The 25,195-nt window shown below is 43.5% G+C and overlaps 2 protein-coding genes across 2 annotated transcripts in view; both read left to right on the top strand.

Moving 5' to 3' along the window:
* LOC132512753 (zinc finger protein 239-like) overlaps nt 1-14,657 on the top strand; it is a 29,442-nt gene extending 14,785 nt beyond the window's left edge. Inside the window, exons 3-7 of the mRNA XM_060136620.1 lie at nt 8,909-8,990; nt 10,653-10,779; nt 11,498-11,593; nt 12,121-12,200; nt 12,660-14,657. Of these exons, the coding sequence (XP_059992603.1) occupies nt 8,979-8,990; nt 10,653-10,779; nt 11,498-11,593; nt 12,121-12,200; nt 12,660-13,454 (1,110 nt within the window). The 5' untranslated portion in view covers nt 8,909-8,978 and the 3' untranslated portion in view covers nt 13,455-14,657. The remainder of the gene's footprint in view (nt 1-8,908; nt 8,991-10,652; nt 10,780-11,497; nt 11,594-12,120; nt 12,201-12,659) is intronic.
* Nucleotides 14,658-17,649: 2,992 nt separating this feature from the next.
* LOC132512654 (putative protein FAM90A20P) lies at nt 17,650-24,886 on the top strand. Its single transcript, XM_060136431.1, has 6 exons — nt 17,650-17,809; nt 18,375-18,615; nt 21,791-21,959; nt 22,388-22,587; nt 23,026-23,131; nt 23,731-24,886. The coding sequence occupies exons 3-6, from the start codon at nt 21,840-21,842 to the stop codon at nt 24,415-24,417; spliced, it is 1,113 nt and encodes a 370-aa protein (XP_059992414.1). The 5' UTR covers nt 17,650-17,809; nt 18,375-18,615; nt 21,791-21,839; the 3' UTR covers nt 24,418-24,886.
* Nucleotides 24,887-25,195: the final 309 nt, after the last annotated feature.

Here is a 25,195-nt window from a genome sequence, read left to right as displayed (position 1 = left end):
CCCCGACATCCGTCGGAATCTTCTGAAGCTTACCATGGACCCCCAAACCCCTCTTAACCTTATTGACAAGCTTTCAGTGTCTTTAACAACAGAGACCAGGCTGAGGAGGGAAAGAAGGAACAGTGTGACTTAAGGAAGGAACGACGGCAAGCCAGGCTTTGGGCAGCTGTGTTGACAAGACCTAACCCACCTCCTGGTCACCCCAAAAGTACTCCCAGAAGACCTCCGCCAGGGAAGGGAGCCTGTTCAGCTGTGGGAGTCCCAAACACTGGAACAAGGAATGCTCAGGAAACAGGCCCCAGCCTAAACCCCAAATGCCATGCCCACTCTGCAAGAAGATGGGCCACTGGAAGAGGGACTGCCCCCAGCTCCGAAGGGAGTAAGGAAATTCCTCCATGTCAGTCACGGCAGTGGCTGACTGACAGGACCTGGGACCCCCCCCAAGGCCCCCAAGAACACAGTCATTGTAAGGTCGGATCTTAACAAACGGCACCGCGAGAAACAAAGGAAAGCTTCAAGTAAGCTTTATTAGGGAGCTGCTCCCGGGCGCGGTCCGAGAGAAAGGGGCCAGAGAAGTCGCACCCGGGCGAGGGTTGGGCAAGATTTTATAGGGGAAGACGGGAAAGGGGTGTGGTGAATCTGGGAGGGCGCGGGGTATTCCTTATTTGGTGGTCTCTTCGGGTATCCTGGCAATATCCGGTGACGGTTGCATCAGTCTTGGGACCGTTAGTCCCGCCCCTCGAAAGGCGGGCAGGCTGGGCTGGGTGGAAAGTCCCCAGGTCAGTTCCTGGAACTGGGTGGTCCGGAAAGTTTCGGTCTGATTGTGTTCCCCTGCCTCGGGCCAGTTGGCCTTACCGTCGTCATCACACGGGAGGAAACGCGGGTGACCGTTGACATGGCAGGTAAGCTTGTCCAATTTCTAGTGGACACAGGAGCTACTTACTCTGTCCTGACTTCTCACGCTGGGCCCCTTGCCCCTGTAATCTGCTCTATTGTTGGGGTCGAAGGAAAGCCAAAACTAAAACCCCTCTAACTTGCACCTGGGGAAAAATTCTTGTAACTCCCAAGTTTCTTGTCATGCCTGAATGCCCCAGCTCATTATTGGGAAGGGATTTTCTGTCAGCCTGTGGTCAACACTTAGTCTCTGAAAACCAAAGCCAAGGAATGTTTTTGGCTGGACTACGTATTACAGAAGACATGGACAGCCCAACCCCAAATATTCCCCCCCAAATTAAAAAACGTATAGCTCCGCAGGTCTGGGATCAGGGAATCCCAGAGAAGGCAAAGTTTGTCACTCCTATAAAAATCACCTTAAAGGAAACTAGTAACTTCCCTTCCAGGTGCCAGTACCCTATAAAACCAGAGGCTCAACAAGGCCTCCAACCCCTAATCTCAAAATTCATTAAATACAGGCTTTTGGTACCATGCCAATCTCCCTTTAATACTCCAGCCCTACCTGGTCTTCTCCAGGAACCCTTATCTCCATCATCCTTTTAAAATGCAATTTCAGACTTTCCTGGTAGCACAATGGTTAAGAATCTGCCTGCCAATGCAGGGGACACGGGTTCGATCCCTGTTCCGGGAAGATCCCACATGCCGCGGAGCCACTAAGCCCATGCACCACAACTACTGAGCCTGCAACTACTGAAGCCCACGTGCCTAGAGCCCGTGCTCCGCAACAAGAGAAGCCACCGCAATGAGAAGCTCACGCACCGCAACGAAGAGTAGCCCCCGCTCGCCGTAACTAGAGAAAGCCCTCGAACAGCAACAAAGACCCAACGCAGACAAAAAATTTTTTTAAATAAAATAAAATAAAATGCAAATTTCAAAGAGAGTAAAGCAATTTAGAACTTGACTTGTGAAGGATAAAGGACACTTAGAAATCCTAAGTGTCTTCTGTAAACATTAGTAAGAAGGGTTTAGCCATCTAGACAAGTGACGTTGATTTGTTCCATCTGCCAGAAGTCCAGTTTGAATCCAACCCCTTGTCACTGATGGGTTTTACGTTGTACCTGACAGAGCTGAAATTTTGAAATGGGACCTATGAAGTCTCTGTCTGTGTGTTCGTATGCATCTATGTGTGTTGTAGGTGCATGGTACTGCCAAAATTAATTCATAAAAGAGCTCTATTTAATTGGCTTAAAGGAAATTAAGTGCTTATAGCTTATATAAATACTCAGAAATATGATCTGGCCAGAATGAATTTCAGGTTTATGTCATCTGGAAAATATTCAATACTAAATTAATATCTGGCATTGAAGATGGCGTAAGCTTGTTGGTGTAATTAATATAGACATGTCTTTCGAGTCATCAATGTTAAGTATAATATTTCTGTTGTACCTAGGTTTACTAGAGGTGAAATAAGACCTCATTCTATCTGTTAAAATTTGTCAACGAGGAAAGTAACTCGATGTGAAAAAAAACTTTTAAGGAAAGTAAGGTGTGTGTTTTTAGTAAAGAAGGTATGAGGAATGGAATTGCATTTTATGAAGGGAAAAGAAAGTAAGTCTGGATGGTTTTGGAAGGAAAAAATAAAGGGGTGGATACAGAAAGTGATGGAAGTTTTGTGGAAAGTGAACCCTGAGAAAAGAGTTTTGTGCATGGTCAGGATTGACTAGGTTTAGAATAAATTTAATTGAGTAAATGAATTTTAAATGTAAGCTGGTGCAAAACCTGAATTTGGCCTTTCTTTCTGTTAAAAGGACAAGTTTTCTTAAAATGTTAAACTGCCTTTGGTAACAGGTTTTAAGTTCCTTACCTTTTAAGTGATCTGTTATGTATTTGCCTTTAAAATCTTTTATTGTGGGGCTTCCCTGGTGGTGCTGTGGTTAAGAATCCGCCTGCCATTGCAGGGAACATGGGTTCGAGCCCTGGTCCGGGAGAATCCCAATGCAGCCAAAAATAAAATAAGCAAAACAAAACAAAAAAAAACCCCAACAACAAAAGAACTAACCATGCCCTATTTCGAAGTCTCTTGCCTTTGGTGGCCCACACTCTGTGGAGCGTGTTTCTCTCTAAATAAATCTGATTCTTACCTATCACTTCATCTCCAAATTCTTTCATGACAAAGAAAGAACCTGAAATTCACCAGGAACACTAGGTGCAGTGAAAGTATTATACTCAATAATGATGACTCTAAAGACAGGTCTATATTAATTAGATCAACAAGCTTAAGCCACCTTCAATACCAGATATCAGTTTGATGCTGAATATTTTCTAGGTTACATGAGCCCAAAATTCATCCTGGCCAGTTTTGTATTCCTGAGTATATAAGTACTTAGTTTTGTTTTTCTTTTTTAGTCAATTAAGTAGAGTTCTTCTACGAATTAATTTTGGTGATACCATACATCTACAACACACATAGACACATACAAACACACAAACAGACCTCATAGCTCTCATTTCAAAATTTCAGCCCTGAGTCAGGTACAGCAACGTAAAACCCATCAGTTTACAAAAGAGATTGGATTAAAATTGGGTTTCTGGCAGATGGAACAAATCAAGCTCGCTTGTCTAGACGGCTAAATCTTTTTACTAATGTTTACAGAAAAGACACTTAGGATTTCTATTTACGCCTTGCCCTCTTTTAAAAGGATGGCAGAGATAAGGGTTCCTGACAGGACCAGATAGGACATTTGCATCTCAAAGATACAGGCAAGTTTCTCCTAGGATGACCTTCTAAGATAAGTAAGGAAGGTTTGGGGAGTGGTTAAAGGATTGGTGGGTTTTGGATTATTTTTGGAGCCACACCTCTGGTCCTGTAAAGACTAGATTTGTAAAACATGGACAGTTTTTTTTCTTTTTTTCAAAGAATTGGGTGGCTACCTCAACGATGTGGAAGGGCTGACGTACCCATTTACCTATGTTGGAATGTTTTACTTTTAGCTGCTGTGATTCTTCCGCAATAAGAATGCAGAAAAAAGCATCTCTTAAGTCTGGGACTGAGAACCAGCCATATTCTCCCGGAATAGTTGTGAGCAGAGTGTATGGACTAGGTACACAGGGTGTGTCTTGGACTATTTCATTAATAGCCCTCAAATCTTGGACAAAGCAATACTCTGCTGAGTTTGGCCTTTTTTTTTTTTTTTTTTTGTGGTACGCGGGCCTCTCGATGTTGTGGCCTCTCCCGTTGTGGAGCACAGGCTCCGGACGTGCAACAGGCTCCGGACGTGCAGGCTCAGCGACCATGGCTCACGGGCCCAGCCACTCCGCGGCATATGGGATCCTCCCGGACCGGGGCACGAACCCGTGTCCCCTGCATCGGCAGGCGGACTCTCAACCACTGCATCACCAGGGAAGCCAGAGTTTGGCCTTTTGACTGGGAGGATAGGGATGTTATATGGGGACCTGCCAGGTTTAATCAGTCCTGCTTTCGAAAACTTTTCCAGAATTGGCTAAATTCCCTTTTGGGCTTCTTGTCTCAGTATATTAGTTTAGATTAGGTGTCCCAGCATCCACTTTGCAAAGGAGATCTCATCCCCAAAGGGGGATTGGCCACTCTGGCATATATAAGAAGCTATGTTTCAATGTGAGGTCCCCTAGTTGGCATTCCAGAGGTTGTAAGAACAAACAACTCCCATGACCACGACAGACTGAGATGTTTTCTGTGCCACCTTAGTATTTACCACAGAGTATGTGGCACCCGTATCTACTAGAAAGTCAATCAACTTGTTCCCCACTTGTCAAAGTTACCCGGGCCTCCAGTGGGGAAATTAGAATCGGATGCCTCAAGTCCAAGGGAGTCCCCCGGCCTCTTCATTCATTGTCAGAGTGTTCCTCTCTTTCCACCATATGAGAGGCTCCTGTCTCCTTTTTTTTTTTTTTTAATCTATTTTGGCTGTGCTGGGACTTCGTTTCTGTACGAGGGCTTTCTCTAGTTGTGGCAAGCGGGGGCCACTCTTCATCGCGGTGCGCGGGCCTCTCACTATCGCGGCCTCTCTTGTTGAGGAGCACAGGCTCCAGACGCGCAGGCTCAGCAGTTGTGGCTCACGGGCCCAGCCGCTCCGCGGCATGTGGGATCCTCCCAGACCAGGGCTCGAACCCATGTCCCCTGCATTAGCAGGCAGATTCTCAACCATTGCGGCACCAGGGAAGCCCCTCCTGTCTCCTTTTTATTATTCTCCTTCTTATTCTTTAGTCTCGGGCAATCTTTTCTCCAATGCCCTTCCTCCTTGAAGTAAGCACATTTTTCCTTCCCCAATGGTTGCTTACCGTCCTTTAGGTTACTCGCCTTCCAGGAATTCAATGCTGCTGCCAGAAAAGCTGCCTTTCAGTTTGCATCTTCTTGCTTCTGTCGTCATTCCCTGTTGTTGAATACTTTAAAAGCAACATCTACTCATTGAGAAGGGTTCATTCCACATACACCATCTAACTTCTGTAATTTTCTTATATATGGGGCGCTTTGTCCAATGAAGGCCCCTTACGTCCTCAGGGTCTGTATCTGTGTAGTGCCTATAACCTTGATAAATCTTTTCTAGAAACTCTGATGGATCCTTATTTGGTTTTTGTTTTATCTCCTGAATTTTGTTAAAGCTCTTTTGTCTAGGTCTGCCCTTGGGTTTCCTTTCGACCGCTGCACTATAAGGGTGCAGCCCTCTGACTCCTTTCCTCCTGATGCAATAGCATAAATGCTTCTACATATGGAATCTCATCTCTTTCCCCTGGTCTCTTGCAAAACACTTCTAATTGCGAGATCGTACAGTAATTGAGTGGGCCATTCAGGAGCCATCGCTCCTCTGATCCTAACATATATTGGGTCCACACCCCATTACAATAGTATATCACCTCTTTCTTAGTCATAGGCTCATGGCTATGTTTTGCCCGTTTATCTAATATACGCCCCAAAGGGCTCTCCTTTGGGATAGATGGAATATTTCCCATTTTTTAATAAGTTTGATAACACCAAAACACAAAAGACACAAACAAATTCCAACATCGATGCAAGCAAATGAACAGGTTCCCAAATCGGGTAGAGTCCAAGAACAATTGCCTGTCCAACAGGGCAGCCCAACCAAATGCAAAACAAGTTGAGGGGGGAATTTGTTCACAGTAGTACCAGAGCTACATACCCTGCAAAGAGCGAGTCTCGCAGAAGTTTGTTGATTCCTTGCTCCAATTGCCAAGTGCTGGGGTAGCCGGTGCCACTTCAGGGAATTTTGAAGGGAAGATCCTCAGGAGAAATAGCCCCAGAAGCTGCTGGGGCCTTGTCTCAAAATTGCTGACCGGGGCCGGCTAGCCATGATCAGCAAGGCTCTTGGCTGGCTGAGCCAAATTTGTTACCGAGTCCAAGCTCACTCTGCTTGCCACCTGACAGGCCAATAAATTGGAGATGAGGTGTTGAGGAAAAGAATAGTGACTTTAGCCGGCATCCAAGAAGATAGCAGACCAGGGTCCTAGAGTACCATCTTATCAGGGTCTGGATGCTAGTTTCTTTTATAGAACACAGAGGGGGAGAAGGTGAGAAGGTAAAGTAAGAAGGGCCATAAGTCTTGCAAAACACCTGGTTTGGCCAGCCTGGGGAGGGGGTGTGTTAATTTCTTCTTTTCTTGCAGCCATTCACAGGTGGACAGAGTCAGAATTTCTCCCTGTGTGCTGAACAAAGGCACTTTAGTTTATCATTCAGGCAGAGGGACAGGGTTCCCAGAGGCAGGCTATTATGTATGCTTGTAGCTACAGACAGATAGTAACAAAAGCAATAGAAAGCAAAGGTTAAAGTGAAAGAAACAGATCCAACATGGAGTCAGAGTTTGTTCTTCCCTATTACAACATGTATAAATCAACTGTGAATGGCCTGGAAGTAAAATTATTTACTATATTTTACTATGTAGGGACATTTTTTATTGATTTCTCCATTAACCAAGAAATAAAGTATAAAATTATCTTCCCATTTTCTTTGGACAATTAATAAATTATTAACATGTTCTTGAAAGTTCTACGTAGCCAGTGCTTTAAGAGTCAAGTTCTCCATCCCAGTAACATAACTTATATTGTCACCTCATTATTTACATTTCAGCTTTTCATATTTTCTCATCTTTCATTTTATTTGTAAGTACATGTTTCCTCCAGGGAACTCCAGCTTCATGTACATAGAATTCCGTTATGTCTGATGTCCTGCTTTACTTCCAAGACACAGAATGTTTCCCCATACATAGAATGCACTCAAAAGTATTTATGGATGAAAAAGGATAAATGGATTTTCCTAATATCCTTTTACAATGTCCTTTCATCTTTGTTCTCCAACTGTGTGTGAGGGTTATAATTTTATATCAGTCTGGAAAATCCAATCCAATTGAACAGGGTGTGTGGCTCACAGACTGAAGCCCTAGTAGAGTCTAGTTAGGGTGTGTCCCTGGAATGTAGCCAGATTAGGATTCCAGTAAAAGGAAAGTCAAACAGAGGAGACATTTGTCCCCAGAAAAAGAAACAGAACAGGAGCAGTTTGGGATGGTGGAGGAAGAAGAATTGGCTGCTTGTAGTGGAACTTGCCTCTGAATCTATTTTAGCTTCACTAGCTCCTCTGATTTTGGGTTCTGGTAAATTCTCCAGACAGTGAGTTGTGAGGTGGCTTCATTCCCTTTAAAATTGTCTAAGTCATATCTGTCTTTAGACTTTTGTCCTACAAAGCAGCTTCTTGTGGTCTTTAAATTTTATTGTGCCAAGATTTATTTTATCACTCTCATAATTCTAGATTTGACTATTTGTGTCTTTTTTTGTTGTTTTTTGGTCCCAACAATACAGTCACTACCAGCCACATGTGGCTATAAAATTTAAATTAATAAAATTTAATAGCTACATTTCACTACCTCTGTAGTGTTACTTAAATTTCAAGTATTCCATAACCACACGTGTGTGGCAGTGACTGTATTGTACAATGCAGATACAGAGCACTTCCTTCACCTTGCAAAGTTCTATTGGCACGTTGATCTGTATCTTGTGTGTTATTTTTTGTTGTTGTAAATACTTCATTTCCTGCCTTTCTGGATTAATTTCCTTTTATGGGTTTCGTCAAGCGATTTTCTTCATTTATTTATTACATGTCTTGAGATAGATATTTTAAAATAAGTATCTCAAGATAAAATAAGTCTCTTGAGGTATTTATTTTAATTATTAAAAAAATTCATAAATATTAACCTTTGATTCTTATTACTTGAGAGCTGGAGTTGCACAGGGATTTCCTAGGTATATTGGTTCTGCTTAGAGGGATGCCCTGTTGCACATGCCTGGGGATTTCTTGCATAACAGATAGGGACTTACATATTCCTATCTATCTATAGAGTAAATAACCTGAGAGTAAAAAATAACAGTCCACTTCACTCTGAATTTGCCTTGATGTCAAAACCAAACATAATCCACGGCCACGTCTGAATTCGTTTTCCTAGATCTTCCTTCCCTCCTTGAACACTCCCATGTTCTCTGGCTAATCCAAATCCTACACAGTATTTCCTGGGGGTCCCTAAGGCATAGTGAATTGTCCTGGGTAAATGAGTTACTTGGTCATAATATGTAGTTTATCTGTGGGTGCATGAGGCAAGAGAATGACCTGAGGAGTTGCAGAGTGTTTCCCTACAGGAGGAAACCACAGTCTACATGTGGCATGAGTCACGATTCCCGAGAGTTTAAATTAAGGTGGACATTGAATCATTCTGGTTGCCCTAGGCTGCTGAACACACAAAACTCAAGGCTTATCATGGCTTCTTTGTAAGAGGTCTGTAGTTTGACCTTCTTTATTAGCATCCACGTCTGTAGCCTTCTACCATGTTACCCTGCATCGAAGATTCTTAGAGTGCATCAATTATTTTGGTTTGAGGGGCTGGGGGTCACGCCCAGGTGACAGTTTGGGGCTCCATTTCAGGTGGGTCTGGAAGTTGTGCACAGGACTGGAGTCTCATGGCTTCTTCTCCATCCTCAGATTTGCGTGCTCAGTGCTTGGATTGGCTGTGAGTGAAATCCCAAGACTCCTGGCGACTGAGTTGTTGACAATGGAGCCTCTGGTGAGTAGCGACGCCTCCTTCTCCTGAAGCTACACCCCGAGTGCCATTAGATGGATGAGTTTTTCAAACTGGCTTGTATGTTCTAAGTGTAGTCAGGCAGTGTTCAGTCATCTGAGCTCAAATTACTTTGCTCTAGGACTCTGGGATAGTTATCATGGGTCAGGACCAATCAGAAACTAATCTCGTTCTTTAATTAAACTTTTGAGAGCCGGCACTAATCATATGTATTTACAGAAGAGATAAGAAAACTTCTTTTAACTTGTTCAACCCTTGTCCTGATTGGCAAACAAATATTAACTTGTTGACCGTTTTTGGATGTGCTAGGCTTAGGAGTTGGTGACGGCAGGTAGCAGAGCTGAGGAAGGAGCAGAACTTCCAGTCCCTGGAGAGTCAGAGGTTACAGCCTGTGATGTAACGAATCCAGTGTTACACCACGTGGTGTGAGGCTGTTCAGTGTTGACAAGAGCAGAACACAGGTTTAGAACTAAAGGGGAATCATTTTACTTTTTCTCCATTTGAAACCTTTCACAATTATTCAGTATATATGCACTACTGAAGATTTCTGAAAAAGTCACCAAACTATCATTAGCATTCTTCCCTCAAATCACACATTTTATATACCTGTTAGTAATTAACCGTTTATTCATATTTGGTAACTGGAAGGAATATGTAGGGAGGAGTGTTTTCTTAATTGTTCTAAAAAGAAAGGAGAAAGACTAGAGTAGGTAGAATAAAATTATATTCTTTTATAGATTTTTTAAAACTGGAGAAAACAAAACCAATAACTAGGCTTCTTTCATCCTTCAACATGGAGACAAGATTAGATTACAAGAGAAACCGTAATAACTAAGGTCTAAGTCCCTGAGAATGTAGAGAGTGGGAGTCCTCCCGTCACAGCGATGGTCAGGCTAGGTCTGTCCTTCACTCCAGCTACCTGAGTCCCCGGCTTATGCTTCTGAACCATCTGACCTCAGAGTTTGTTATGAACACCTGTGTCCTGTAGCGTTAAGAGGAAACACCTCCTTGTACCTAGTTCTGTATGAATCTTGTTCACTTCTGAGGAATGCTAGGCATTCCTTCGTAGGTAGGTCTTGATTGATAGAATAATGTATTTCTTGTAGGTTTGCTAGACAGGAACCACTTAATAGAAAAATACTTTGGATGTTTTAAAGCTCATAACAAGTTATCAAAGCAGTTCATATTTGGGGAATGAAAGGTTCCCCTAGGGAAATAACTTAAGACAAAAGTCATGTTTTCAAAGTAGCCCATCATGGTTATTGTTTGTCTTGTCATGAGTCTGTAGAGTTCCTTGAAATTATTAGGGAACAGAAATTGAGTTATGAATTTGCAAGTGAATATATTCTTATCAACTGTCTGGAAGTCCTAATTCCCAGGTTATTAAAAAAAAGTCTGTGTCGTATTATAACACACTTCAAGTGATATTTCTGTGAAATAAAGCTTCTTGACGTCAGAGTGTGTAGGTTTCTGTGAATGTACCTGAAAGGCAGACACCAGCTCAGCGCTGGCAGAGAACCGAGGGGAACCCCACACAGAGCGTGATCCTTTATCCACCCAGACCCCATCACCTCCTCATCTCAAACCTCCCACCATGGACAGTGGTAGGGACCGCTCTGTCTAAACCAGAATATCCTGATGTTTTAGGAATCAGTGACGTTTGAAGATGTAGCGATCAACTTCACCCAGGAAGAGTGGGCCCTGCTGGACACATCCCAGAAAACCCTGTTCAGAAACGTGATGCTGGAAAATATCACCCACCTGGTCTCCGTAGGTGAGTCTGTCAACACGGATGTACGTGCATGTGTGTTCACTGCATTCATTCACTCACCGAACAAGCATTTAGATCAGCTTCCCCGTGTCCCACTCCAAGTCCTTCCTGCTTCTTTGATAGTCCTCATAACTACTTAAAACGAAGACGTATCTTTTCACGGCACTTTTCATTACTACACTGGAAAGTAATCTTGGCCACATTTCATACCTCTGTGGCTACTCAGTGTTTACACTCAGAACAGAACTGGGGATTCAATGGATATTTTAATGTATAAGTAAATGGATCAAATATTTTTAAAATGATTCTTCTGTTCTAGTCACTCCATGAAGGCTTGAGACCAGAGTCGTGTATATGACATAATTTTGATGATTCCTGTAAGGCGTATCCTTACTGGCTCCTGTTTGAAAGTAATATTCAGCCCACTGTAGAGTCTTTCAATCTTTCCCATTTGGAAAACACTGAGGATTCTGTAATCTCTCTTTGAACTTGTGCACAGGCATCAGCCACTAGAGGGCCTCACCGTGTTTGCTGCTGCTCTGGATTTCCTCCTGGTCTGCTGAAGGACCTTCACTGTTCTGTCTGTTGAAGATGTTGCCTGCACTGACCTTCAATTATCTCTTTATTTTCCTCGTTCCCTTACCCTGGACTGGAGCACAGCAAAGGGTAATTAGCCCAGACTCAAAATCCAACACTTTTTTTTCTTTTTCACATCAAACAGGGTATCAGATCAGCAAATCAGATGTGATTTCCCAGCTCGAACAAGGAAAAGAGCTGTGGAGTGAAGCAACAGGATGCCTCCAAAGCCAGAGTCCAGGTAAGAATCAGGGGCCTGTGCTTCACTGCAAGAAAGTTTCAGTCAGTGTGTTAAGTCCTTGGAAACACCAAATGAAAGTTTTATGATGTGAGCGATATGTTCTAAACTGGAAGTGAGGACACTGGGCTGAAATTCTTCATGTTGTTATCACTCTTTGCATCTAGCAATGAAAATTCGTATTACTTCTTGCCATTTTCTATTCTTTAGGGAAAAGGTTGCTTGTGGACTCACTGCAGTTAAACTTTCACATAGTGATTCTTGTCCTGATCGCCCCATTTAATGTGTTTTCCATCATTTGCTGACCCAATGTCTCTCCACCACATTACATTTTTATATTTTAATCCTGTTTTTCTCTAATAGACAATGACTTTTAAAGTATTTCTACTACCTTGAGTATTTCTTTATTATACATTGTTTCTCCAACTAAGTGCCAACTTTTGAAAGATACTCACATGGACATTGGTGTTTGTTTACATTTCTGTTTCCCTAATTCCATTCTAAAATCTATATTTTTTCCATTTCTTTAGATGGTGAAAGTCCGCTTAGACGAGAAATGATATTCACGCAAAGTGTCTACAGGAAGCACATATTTGCCACCATGCCAATGGTGAGTTTCATGGGTAGAACAACAGTCATCTAAATGAAGGACCTGGCAGTGAGATAAGTTGGCAATTGAGCACAATTGCTGGTATGTAATTAAGTGGAGATTGAGCTCTTTCTGGGAATAGTTTTGGATAGGCTGAAATCAGTTAAGAAATTAATATGAGTTCAAAACGACAACATGAGACCTAAGAAAAAAAGGCAGTTGCACAAACGTTGCTCATCTCATAGTCTTTACAACAGACTGAAGTCTTCAAAATTAATCTGATATCTGGGTTGGGAAACTATAAAAGAGAACGTTTGTGCCTGTAAGGGAGTAACACAACATGTGTATGCAACTGACACTGGAAACATTTTAACAGGAGACTATTAACAACTGACTGATGCTATAGGGTGTAAATGTAGAGGAATGTCTGCATAGATGTGGGCAAACCAGTAACAGCCTCATATCTCTTTCCCAAAGCAGGTTTCTCACACACAAGGGGATCCTGTTGGATGGACTGATTTGAGTGATGAATTTACTCCTAGATCTTCACCTCAACATTCACCAATTCCCTTAAGAAGGAAAAGTAATGTCAGCAAACAGCATGGAAATTCACTTAGTCAAGGGTCATTCCTTGATGGACAGGATCACATTCACACTAGAGCTAAATCGTTTGAATGTCCTCTATGTGGGAAAGCCTTTAGTACTGGCTTTAGGCTCAGGCAACACAAGATGATTCACACTGAAGAGAAACCATATAAATGTCATGTGTGTGGGAAAGTCTTCAATCAAAGTTCCCTCGTGAAACGACATGAGAAAACTCACACAGGAGAGAAGCCATATGAATGCTGTCTATGTAAGAAAACTTTCAGTCAAATCTCTTACCTTAGAAAACATGAGAAAATCCATCCCAGAGAGAAGCCCTATGAATGTCATCTGTGTGGGAAAACCTTTAATCAACGTTCTGGACTTCGCACACACAACAAAATCCACACTGGAGAGAAACCACATGTATGTCTTCTGTGTGGGAAGGCCTTCACTCAAACTTCTGAACTGACTCGGCACATAAGGACCCACACAGGAGAGAAACCCTATGAATGTCAGCGGTGTGGGAATGCCTTCAGTCAGCATGCAAACCTGAGAAGACATGAGAGAACCCACACTGGAGAGAGGCCCTATGAATGTCAGTGGTGTGGGAAATGCTTCAGTCGTGGCTCTTCCCTGAGACGACATGAGGGAACCCAGCACTGGAGAGAAAGTCAGGAGGGCCCTCAGTAGACGTCCTGACCTGAGATGACATGGCGTCATACATGTGAGGAATGTGGATGGAACACCAGCATAGCTTTAGCATTTAACCATACCAAGGTTCACACCCAGTAAAGAAACTCTGTCTGTAATCAATATGGACACTCGTTCAGGCACCACACTCCTTAGTCCAGACAGGCATCACCTGTGGATGTGAATCCATACGTGCGTGCCCTCTCTCTGTGGCAAAGCCTTTAATCATTGGCCTAATTTTAGGTAACTTAGTAGAACTCACTCTATAAATACAATATAGGTGTTTTCAGCAACAGCTCCCCACTCTAAAGACCCTAGAGCAGTGGTCCCCAACATTTTTGGCACCAGGGACTGGTTTTGTAGAAGACAATTTTTCCACGGTCCGGGGGTGTGTGGGGTGGCATGGGGAATGGTCCAGGCGGTAATGCAAGTGATGTGGAGCAGCAGATGAAGCTTGGCTCTCTCTCGTGCTACCTCCTGCTGTGCGGCCGCGTACCTGACAGGCTGTGGACCAGGTGTTGGGGACCCCTGCCCTAGAGACTTGAGCAGAGGATAACCAACCCCTAGTTCTTTTTTGGTAATTATTCTTCAACACGAGCCAACTCCAGGTGGAGAACCACTAAGACTGTAATGACTGTTAACAAACATTCAGCTGATCACCAGGCTTGATGTGCACAAGAAACTCCTCCAAGAAATAAACACTAAAACAAGAACGAAGATGTAAACTCTTGAGAAATACCCAAGTATGTTGAGCAACACCAAAGCATACTTATAAATAATTTATCCTGAAGAAGTGAATCAATGTAAAGTCATGAGAAATTCCTTCTTCATAGAGCAACCTCTCTGGAACACGTGTGCTCAGACTGTACAACACACCCTCAGTGTCGTGAAGGAAGGGAAGTCTTCAGTGATCACTTAATTCTTAGTCAACATTAAATTCTCACACTGAGGATGTAGCAATCCTAAAAATCAAAGTGGAGCTACAGCTAGATTTTGTATCAGAAAAAACTGACCCTCTGAGTGGGAGGGGAGCCTCTTAATCCTTTAACACACGTTCAGGCAAATTGTGATTTGCGGAAATACCTCTTCATGAAAATGTGGCATAAAATGGAGAGTGAAGTGATCTAGCAATATAGAATGTAGAGTTTGGAAGAAATTAAAATTTGTATATAGAATAATAGTTGCAAATATTCAAACAATAAAGTCTGTGGCTAAAGGAGCCAAGTGTTGGTGTCTGGTTTTCTTTGTGCCCCTGTAAACACAGGGATTCAGATCTGCACTCCTGGAAAGTGGGCAGAGACTCAGCCCCACTCTCTGAGTGTCCCCTTTCTCCACAGCTCTTTCCACACAACTCAGCTCCACTCATTTCAACATCCCTCAACCCCATCTACCCTTTCAGGCCCTGGTGGTGACACAGCTCTGATCTTCAGCTCCACTGGCCAGGTTTCCCAGAATGTCATCAACCAGGTCAGGCAAGGTCATGAGGAAGTCTCAAAGACATCTATCTAGTCCTACACTTTTTGAGGCCCCTCAACATATTTCTGCAGATGGAAAACCACCGGGGGCTAAAGAGACAGGCATCTCTGCCCTCCCAGACCTCAGAAATCTCTTTTGTTATTTTCTCCCAAAACCTCTGAATTGAGCTAAGTGGATGAAGAGTTCCTTCCAGGATCGTACTCTCTATCTTATTCAGCTGATTCCTGAATTATGCACCCAGCAGTCTCACTAAAGAGGAACCCAGCCTCGTTACCCACACATAAGCTCATGGAATAAGCCTCGAGGAATATAAAATGCCTAAAACTATCAGCCATCATGTAAGCTAGTTTTTAAAATAATTAGTGCAATGTACTTTTCCCCAAGAAAAAAATGAATGTTCTCACAAAGCAGATCTCCCCACTTTGTCTGCAGGACTTGGAATTTATCCTTCAACACAAACCAATATTGAACATAAATCTCAAGGGAAATTATTCCAGGATATCTACTGGGATGACTTGTGTTCGTGTAGCACAAAGTAGCACAATTCCCAAACCACAGGCCTGAGTCCCTTTACAGGAACACATACAAGGATGATACTGACCCATCATTACTTTTCAAATCTCCACAAGGGATTCTGGGGAACAGTCAGGGTGAAAAACAGTCTTGTGTGAGGAGGATGAGCAACCAATTCTATTGTCTTATCAATTGTGACAGATTTCCTTCCCTGGGTACGAAAGGCTTCACAAGGTCCTGTGAGCTTGGAGCAGCATAAAAGTCAGCTCGGAAAGAAAACTTGCCCCATGGACCCTTCCTCAGCCACCTTGGAAACTGCATCTCGACCAGTGGGGTTTGTCCAGCACCCACTTTTCTGAGATTCTACTGACAGATAGGAGGAGCATGGCTGGATTTCAGGTTGGTTTGAAGTAAATTTGGTGTTCAGTTAATCGCCCAGAGAAATAGGACAGTGGTCAACATATGTAGTGATATGGCTTTAGGCAATGGGGTAAAGATTCTTTAATTTTTTTAAATTTACATTTCTATTGTTTTTTTTTTTTTACTGAGGTACCATTCAGTTATAATATTAGATAAGTTTTATATTTACAACAATATATTTCAACTCCCGTATACCATGCACCTGCTCAGGACAAAAAACTTAGTTTCTGTCTTTTACCATCTTGTGGCATTTTACAAATTGGGCCTTCCACCTGCCACTTCCCTTCTGGTTTCCAGTATTCTGTCTTGTGCATCTATGTGTTTGTTTTGGTGCCCTTTGGTTTCATCATTAATTTTTTCTTTATTTTTTTCTTGTAATTTTTTTATATTCCACGTATGGGTAAAGTCATAAGGTGTTTGTTTTTTCTGCCTGTCTTATGTTGTTAGCATGATATCCTCCAGGTCCCACCATGTTGTGGAAAATGGCAAATGTCAAGTGTTTTATGACTGAATAGTGTTCCATTAAATACCTACTACCTCTTCTTTATCTGTTTTTCCATTGATGACCACCTATCTCAAGGAGTGTACTGTCGCTGTTTTCTTCTAGCATTTTTACAGTTTCAGGTCTTATATGCAAGTATTTCATGTGTTTTGAGATCAGGTTTGTGTATGGTGTGAGTTCGTGACCTTGGTTCTTTATTTTTAAGGGTAATTCTGAAAACAGAAACTGATACAATACATCGCTCTTCACACTATTTATTACAAGAAGATGAAAATTCAGAGGGCATGTAAATCAGCATTCTGGTTTATGTGGGGAACTGAAACAGCAGTTATCAAAACAAGGTGGGATTTTCTATAGGCATTGAAAGCCTAAATAATGGATTTGTTCATTCTTAGCTGAAACCTCTTTGTCTTCCATTAACAGAAACTAGATAAAAAAGAAACACTGAGGGCTCCCCTGGTGGCGCAGTGGTTGAGAGTCCACCTGCCGATGCTGGGGACACGGGTTCGTGCCCCGGTCCGGGAAGATCCCACATGCCGCGGAGCGGCTGGGCCCGTGAGCCATGGCTGCTGAGCCTGCGCGTCCGGAGCCTGTGCTCCGCAACGGGAGAGGCCACAACAGTGAGAGGCCCACGTACCGCAAAAAAAAAAAAAAAGAAAGAAACACTGAAGAGAAAAGATTTAAAGCTCAGCTGTGAAGCTTCTAGTTTAATAGAGGAGGAAATGTTTTTCCTGAGTGAATTTGTACTTGATAATGGCCTGCTCTGATGTCCGATGGGAAAGTCGAATTTTCAAGAAGTAAGCATCGTTTCCTTTGATTTTCAGTTGCATGTACCACAATATTAAATGCAGCTTTCTCATCGCATGATTATTTGTTCCATGTGGGGAAAGGCTGTCTTTCTTTTTCCGTCTATTTTTTATCAGGACATGGATGGTGCTGGTGGCTGCAGGATAACATGAGCACACTTGATGCTGTAGGACTTGACACCTCACTGTGATTAAACAGTAAATTTTGTGCCATGCATGTTTTACCACAGGAAAAATTGTGATTCTCAGAAAAAATAAGCATATGCAAAAATGTTTAATTTTCTTTCAGATCATGATTATTCTTAGAAGTTTGTACAGGCATCCCTCTAGTTTTAAAATGCATGATAACAATAAATCACAATGTATAAACCTTCCTTAGAGACAAGGTAAGAAAAAAAGGGATAGATATCTTCCCTTGGCTACAAATGTCTTAACAGGGTCACGTGACCTGGAGTAGTATAACAGTAAGCAAGAAAAGGACCCTTCTCCCATGGACCCTTCCTCAGGCACCTTGGAACCCACACTGTGTCCAGTGAGGTTTGTCCAGCACACATATTTCTGATGATCTACCAACAGCAAGTACCCAGCTGGATTTCAGGTTGATTTGCTGTATATTTGGTGTTCATCTTGTTCCTCAGGTAACAGGGCAGTGGTAAAAATAATGATGTGGCTATGGGCAAAGGATACGGATTCTTTAATTTCTTTTCAATTTATTGTGCAGTAGACTTTTTTAATGAGGTATTTTTTGGTTATAATATTAGATAAGTTTTTTGTGTATGAAAATATATTTCAACTCCTGTACCAGCTGGATTTCAGCTTGTTTGATTTTATTTGGTATTCAGTGTATCCCCTAGAGAAACAGGACTGTAGACAAAATATGTATAGATGTGGCTTTATGCAATGAGTCATGGATAATTTAATTTTTAATGTAATTTTTTATTTTTATATGGTATCATTGGGTTATGATATTACATGTTTTATATGTATAAAAATATATTTCAACTCCAGTATGCCATAAAACTGATCAGCACCAAAAACTTAGTTTTTTTCTTTTGCCTGTAGACCCATCTTACTCATTGGCCATCCCCCTGCTGCTACCCTCTGATATCCTCTACTCTGTTGTATGAATATATGTGTTTATTTTTGTGTCATTTGCTTTCTTCTTTAAATTTTTTTACTTATTTGCTTTTTCTTTGTATACAGTGTTCCACATATGAGTGAAGTCGTAAGGTATTTGTCTTTTCTAAATGTGTCTTCAAGACATTATTAGAGTGAAGGTGATACGTAACCTTGATTGGTTAAGAAAAACCTCATCAAGGTCATGTGACCTGGGAGCAGAATCAAAGGCATTGTGAAAGTGAAATTCCCCCACTGACCTGTCCTCAGCCCCCTTCAAAGGTGCACAGAGTATCCAGCACCCACCATTCTGAGCATCTACTGACAGGTAAGAAGTACACAGCTAAGATTCAGGTTGTTTGATTTAAATGTGGCGCTCAGCTTCTCTGTCAGAGAAATCCGACAGCAGACAAAATATGTACTGATGTGGTTTAAGCAACGGGGCGCAGGCGCTTTAATCTTTTAATTTAATTATTTTTGTAGGGTATCATTCGGTCAAAATGTTAGATAAGTTTTATGTGCACAGAAATATATTTCAACCCCAGTATACCATTAAATTGCTTAGCACCAAAAACTTGAGTTTTTTTGTTGCCATCCTGTGGACCCATGTTACTCATTGGCCACCCCCCTGATCCTACCCTCTGATATCCACTGCTCTGTTCTGTGAATATATGTGTTTGTTTTTGTGTCATTTGTTTTCCTCTTTAATCATTTTTTACTTATTTGCTTTTTGGATTTGTGTTTAGTGTTCCACATATAAGTGAATTCATAAGATATTTCTCTTTTCTAAATGTGTCTTCAAGACATTGATAAATACAAGGTGATACATAATGTTGATTGGTTAAAAAAAAACCTCATCAAGGTCTTGTGACCTTAGAGTAGTATAAAGTCAGCATGAAAGGGAAATTCCTTCCTCAGCCACCCACGAAGCTGCATCTCCTCAGGTGGAGAGTGTCCAGCACCCACCATTCTGAGCATCTACTGAGAGAAGAGGTATCCAGCTGAGGTTCATGTTGTGTGATTTAAATTTGGTGTTCAGTTAGTCCCTCAAGGAAACAGGACAAGAATAAAATTACGTAGTGATGTGGCTTTAGGCAGTTGAGTATCGATTCTTTAATTTCTTTTTAATTTAATTAAACTTTTTTTTTAACTTAGGTATCATTCCATTATAATATTAGTAAGTTTTATGTGCACAGCAATACATTTCAGTTTCTGTGTACCATACACCTTCTCAGCACCAAAAATGCAGTTCTCCTCTGTCAGCATCTAGCTGCCCCATTTTGTCCATTTTGCCTCTGCCCGTGGCTTCTCCTCTGATTTCCACTACTCGGGTCTGTGTATCTTTGTATTTGTTATCGTGTCAATTGTTTTCTTCCTTAAAGTTGTTTTTACTTATTTTCTTTGTGTTTGTTAGTTTTTTGTGTTCCACACATGAGTGAAATCACGAATTCTTTCTCTTAACATGTCTTCAGACGTGGTCAGACCAAAGGTGACTGATGATGTTGATTGGTTAAGCAACCCTTAACAAGGTCATGCGACCTTGGAGCAGTATCAGGTCAGCTAGGAGAGGAAATTGACGGTCCTCAGCCCACTTCAAAGCTGCATTCCTCCACCCACCTCCCTGATACTCTCCTGACAGAGAGGAGGAGCACAGCTGGACTTTAGGATAGTTTGCTTTAAATTTGTGTTCGGCAAATCCCTCAGAACAAGAAGTCCATAGTGAAGATATGTAGTGATTTGGCCTGGCAATAGGGTAAGGTGTCTTTTTTTTTTTTTTAATTTATTTATTTACTTTTGGTTGTGTTGGATCTTCGTTGCTGCACGTGGGCTTTTCTCTAGCTGCGGCGAGCGGGGGCTACTCTTCATTGCGGTGCGAGGGCTTCTCATTGCAGTGGCTTCTCTTGTTGCGGAACACCGGCTCTAGGCATGCGGGTTTCAGTAGTTGTGGCACATGGGCTTCAGTAGTTGTGGCTCGTGGGCTCTAGAGCGCAGGCTCAGTAGTTGTGGCTCACAGGCTTACTTGCTCTGCAGCATGTGGGATCTTCCCAGGCCAGGGCTCAAACCCATGTCCCCTGCACTGGCAGGTGGATTCTTAACCACTACGCCACCAGGGAAGTCCCAAAGTGTCTTTATTTTCATAATTTTATTTTTTAAATTGCATTAACAGTGGGTGTTAATATTAGATGTTTCATTTGTACAGCATTACATTTCAAATTTTGTAAACCTTAACACAGGCTCACCACCAAAATTTTCCTCTCCCACTGTCCCTACACATTTGACCGCCTTTACCATTGTGCCTTGGCCCCTGACGTTTCCTCCCTGGTATCCACTGCTCTGTTCTGTGAATCTATATGTTTGTTTTTGTCATTTGGTTTGTTCACCAATTTGTTGGCTTATTTCCTTTTTGTTTGTTCTTACTATCCTACGCATGAGTGAAGTCCTTTGGTATTCACCTTCAGCCTCTGACTTTCTTCTTTAGCATCATAACAATAAGTTCTATCCATGTTCTGGAAAATAACAAGATTTCAACATTTTTTATGGCTGAATAGATTTCCACAGAATATACATATTATTGTTTCCTTATCCCTTTTTCAGTTGATTGGGAACTATGTCAAGGAGCATATATCTTTTGTTTTCTTCTAGGAGTTTTACAATTTCAGGTCTTATCTTCAAATCTTTCATCGATTTTGAGTTGAGTTTTAAGTATGGTGTCACATAATGATCTAGATCATTTAACATCAGTAGCAGTTTTGAGAACAGAGGCTGAAAAAATATATCCTTCTGAATGCTCTTATTACGTGAAGATTCCAATTCTAAGGAATTTAGCATCCTAGCATTCTGATTGATGTGGGGCACTGGATGAGCAGTTATGAAAACTTGGTGGGATTGTCTGTAGGCATTGAAAGCCTAAAAAGTTATTCATTCATCCTCAGTTGAAACATGTATTTCACATTTTATTAACTAGGTAAAAGTGAGACACTGAAGGTGAGGAATTCAGAAAACAGTTCAGACCCTGCGTTGTGCCCCGTCTAAGCTAGCAGAGAAAATAATTGTGTTACGTGAATTTGTATTTGAGAGTTGCCTTCTCTGATGTCAGATGGGAGAACCCAATTCTCAAGGAGTTATCAAACTTATGTTTGGTTTTCAAATGCCTGGGCGTCAATATTAAATGTGGCCTTTCCATAGCATAAGTATTTCTGTACGTGTGGGGAAATCTTTTCTCACTCTTATCTATTAGACTGTGATACATGTAACCAAAGTCTCTAACTTTAGTCTTTCAAGGATGCAAATCCAAATTCACAGTTCTGCCTAAAACTTCTAACCAAGTCAGGGTCCTCATCTGTGGGTAGGTATCTGGAGAGAATGGAGAAATGTCTGGGCAGGGAAGTCAAAATATCAGGAACCTGGATTTCCTTAGTGGTCGTGAGCTTTCATGACCCCATTTGTGTGGAGGGGGCAGGGGTGACTTCTAGGAAATGACAGTTTTCTCTTTCTTTATACAGAGGAAATCCAGAAAGTAAGATTGGCGAGAAGCCCCGAGGAGCGGGGAACATGGCCGGTCGCTGCAGACAGCTGGGTCCCTGCAAACTCTCTCAAGCCCAGCAAGTGAGGAAGCAAAACCCGGGTGCAGGGAGGCAGGTGGCTCCCCTGCCAAGGGACGAAGACCCCAGGGTAAGTGGAGGCATGGATTCCGGAAACAGGGTTTGGGCCTGGAATACCTGGATGCATAACTCCCTTGCCCAGCCCCAACCAAAGACAGCTGCCTTGGGACCTCATCCCCAGGGAGACCGGGCCGTTCAGAGACGGGGGCCACCTGACCCCTCCTTAGTGTGATGTCTGGCCTGCTTTTATCCAAGTCCTTCAATCGGGGTCTTGCTGTGCACACTTAGAGCACCAGCCCTTCCTCCTCTGATGCTCCCTGGCGAAGGCTTTGGGAAGCAGCACAGTATCATAAATATCCTGGCAGCTAAGGGGCTGCGTGCTTCTGTCCTTTCTCCAGAACCAGTGTTCATCCCTCTCCATCTGTCCTTGTGTTCGCTTTGCACATATGCACCTGTGGGTTCCGCTGACTCACTGACCTTGTTCCCCTCCACCCACAGGTGAAGTGTAGGGACTGCGGAGCCTTTGGGCACAAAGCGAGGAGCCTCAGGTGCCCCATGAAGCGCTGGCATGGGGCCCTGGCCCCCCAGCCCTTGGGCTCCAAACTCGGCAAGGAGAACCTGGAACCACAGAAGCTGCAGGACCTGCAGACCCCCGGGACCCCTAACACGGCTGAGAGAGAGAAGGGTGACAGGCAAAGGTGAGCAGTGGGGTGGGTGGTACCCGAGCTTCGGGCTGAAATCGCTGGAGACGGTTCGTCTCCTTCTCTACCCTGGGTGCCGAGCCATCTCTAGAAATGACAAGGAAAATGGGGGAACAGGGGCCATGTCCCGAGGGGGCCACACTCAGGAGCTCAGAATATGCCTTGCAGTCACTGAGGGGTGCGGAGAACACACGCAATTTTGCACCTGACAGGCCCCAAGGCCATAGGGACAAATAGACAGGACTTCCTGGGAAATCCAGGAGGGAACCCTGGAGTCGGGGGAAGGATATGAGCGGGGGAGGAGTCTTCACAGAGCACAGGGATTCAGGTCCGGTGTCCCCCCCAGACTCGGAAAGGGGCTGGGCCACAGCACCGTTGGTCCCAATTGTGACAAGGAAATTGGGTTTCTGCCCCTTAACGTGGTTTGTTTTGCAGGAAAGAAGAGCAGCAGAGGAAGCTACTCCAGAGATTTCCCAGGAAACCCCAAGGGTGGCGGCAGCAGTGCTGGAAGGAGGGGACAGAATCCTGCCACTACCTGAGGGTCAGTCTCCTGGTTCGCGCTCTTTCTTCTTCTGGGGTAACACAATTGGCCTCAACCCCCTTCTGTGGGAGGGAGCGGGTCCCATTCTTTTCCAACCAACGTGATCACTCAGAGTACTTTTCAGATGCCATTTTCCTCGGTTTCTTTGATTTTGCATCCTTACTTGCGTGGCTGGCAAGAATATGCTGTTTGGTAAATGGAAGTGATTTTATCAGCAGCATTCCGTAAGCAGAATCCTTTAAGTTAGAACACGAATCTGTAAATTGTGATTCATCCTCCAAAACTGGCCATCAAAACTTATTATGCCATCAAAGTGTCTGCAAAACACCAAGCTGTGCGCAGCCCTCGGAAGGGGGTACACAAAAAGCTTGTTCCCACTTACTTAACAAGAGACATTGTTAAACTCTTTCTATTTGCCTATCTGTTGTATAAATGTCTCAAGGTGATATTGTAACTTTCCTTTTCATGAGCACCACTGAGGTTGAGTATCTCATCACATACAATTAATTCCTATGAGATGGTTTTTGGTTAATTTTCATTTTTCCTGGATGGAGAGAAGATGCTCATGTCTGGCCTTTCTGTTTGGTCTACTCCTACAGCATCCAAACATGCCCACACTCACCCAGGCATCGAAGAGGAAACCCCTCCGGGATCCAGATCTCCCCAGTAGGTCCCCTGTCAGGAGAGATGACAGGAAATGCACCCACCCTGCAGTGTCCCTCATCAGCAGAAGTTTGGTCCAGGACTCCAAAAGCAGCACCAAGGCCCCAGGCAAGAGGTCTGCCCAGATCCCCATCCAGACATGTCTGAACCCCCCAAAGAAACCTAGACTCAGCCCCATCCAGCCTCCCCAGAAGAGCACTCTGACAGCAGACCTGGGGGCTTCCCAGAATCTCCCTCCTCCACCCAGTACAACCGGACCCACAGGGACCCCCCAAGTCAGCAGGAAGACACCTGCCCAGGGGCAAAGCCTTGCCCTCAAACCTCCACTGGACAGATCTTGCCCCAATAGTGTCCAAGCCTGCACCAGACACCATCCACCCATCAGCCATGTTCCAGGCCAGCCTCTCAGGATGCTCTTCGTGAGAGTAGACGAAGGCCGGTGGCGCTGCAGGTACGTGACGCCTCCCCCCTTGCCTCGTCCTGAGCAGTCAGCCCCTCCTCCCGCTGGCAGGAAGCCTGAGCGACACTGGGCCCCTGGCCCCCGGAGTGTCCTCTACGATGACCTTCAGGTGTCTTCTTCCTCTGAAGACAGCGACTGGGAGGGACACGCCAATGGCAGCTAGGCTTGTCCCCCAGCCCCAGGTGCCCTGGAGGTGACTGTGCACCTGACGAGGGGGAGTCACGAAGAGCAGCAGCTCCTGGAGAAGCAGCGATTCCGCACCCCTGCTGGGCGAACGGTGCTGGAAACCCAGACGAGCCCCAACGACACACACGTGCACGCACTGCACCTTCTCCTGATGGAACTAGAGCCGTCTGTCAAACGGTGCTTATCACGCTGGAATGGCAAGTTGTTTGTCAGTCTGAGTCTATTTTAAGTACCTGAGGCAAATTCCAGGAGTAACTTTTAACTATTGTGTAAATAGGAAGCTGTGGTAGTAATCTACATTTGGTGCAAATGTCTGAACTTTTGGAACCTGGCTAAAGGGCCCAACGCTGTGCTTTGCAGAAGGTCAGCAGTGCCCTGTCCTGAGATGAGACTCGTGGACTCTGTGGAGTCGTTCACTGTAAATCACGGTGGGGACACTCCCCCGGCTCTGCTTCTTATGTTTCATTAAACGTTAGTATAAAGCTTTGTTTTCAAATTTTCTTTCAATTTTAATAAAGTTCTACCGTATAAGACATGCTGTACGTGGTTTTTATCTCTAAGCCTTGAAGATCATCTTAACGTCTGTTTTTACTCAAGATAGATTTTGTGGAGACTTCCCTGGTAAGCCAGTGGTTAAGACTCCCTGCTTCCAATGCACAGGGCACGGGTTCGAGCCCTGGTCAGGGAAGTAAGATCCCACATGCCATGTGGCCGAAAAACAACAACAAAAAAGAAAAAGTAAAATGGATTTTGTA

The sequence above is a fragment of the Lagenorhynchus albirostris genome, chromosome 21, assembly GCF_949774975.1.
Source record: "Lagenorhynchus albirostris chromosome 21, mLagAlb1.1, whole genome shotgun sequence".
In the NCBI taxonomy this organism is placed as follows: domain Eukaryota; kingdom Metazoa; phylum Chordata; class Mammalia; order Artiodactyla; family Delphinidae; genus Lagenorhynchus; species Lagenorhynchus albirostris.
This window is presented reverse-complemented; position numbering and strand designations above follow the sequence as displayed.

Bases quoted from the DNA above. Each gene is read 5' to 3' on its own strand.
- LOC132512654 (XM_060136431.1), top strand. From the start codon at position 21,840: ATGGCCGGTCGCTGCAGACAGCTGGGTCCCTGCAAACTCTCTCAAGCC. The intron at 21,960-22,387 runs GTAAGTGGAGGC...CTCCACCCACAG, and splicing joins CAAGGGACGAAGACCCCAGG to GTGAAGTGTAGGGACTGCGG. The intron at 22,588-23,025 runs GTGAGCAGTGGG...TTTGTTTTGCAG, and splicing joins GAGAAGGGTGACAGGCAAAG to GAAAGAAGAGCAGCAGAGGA.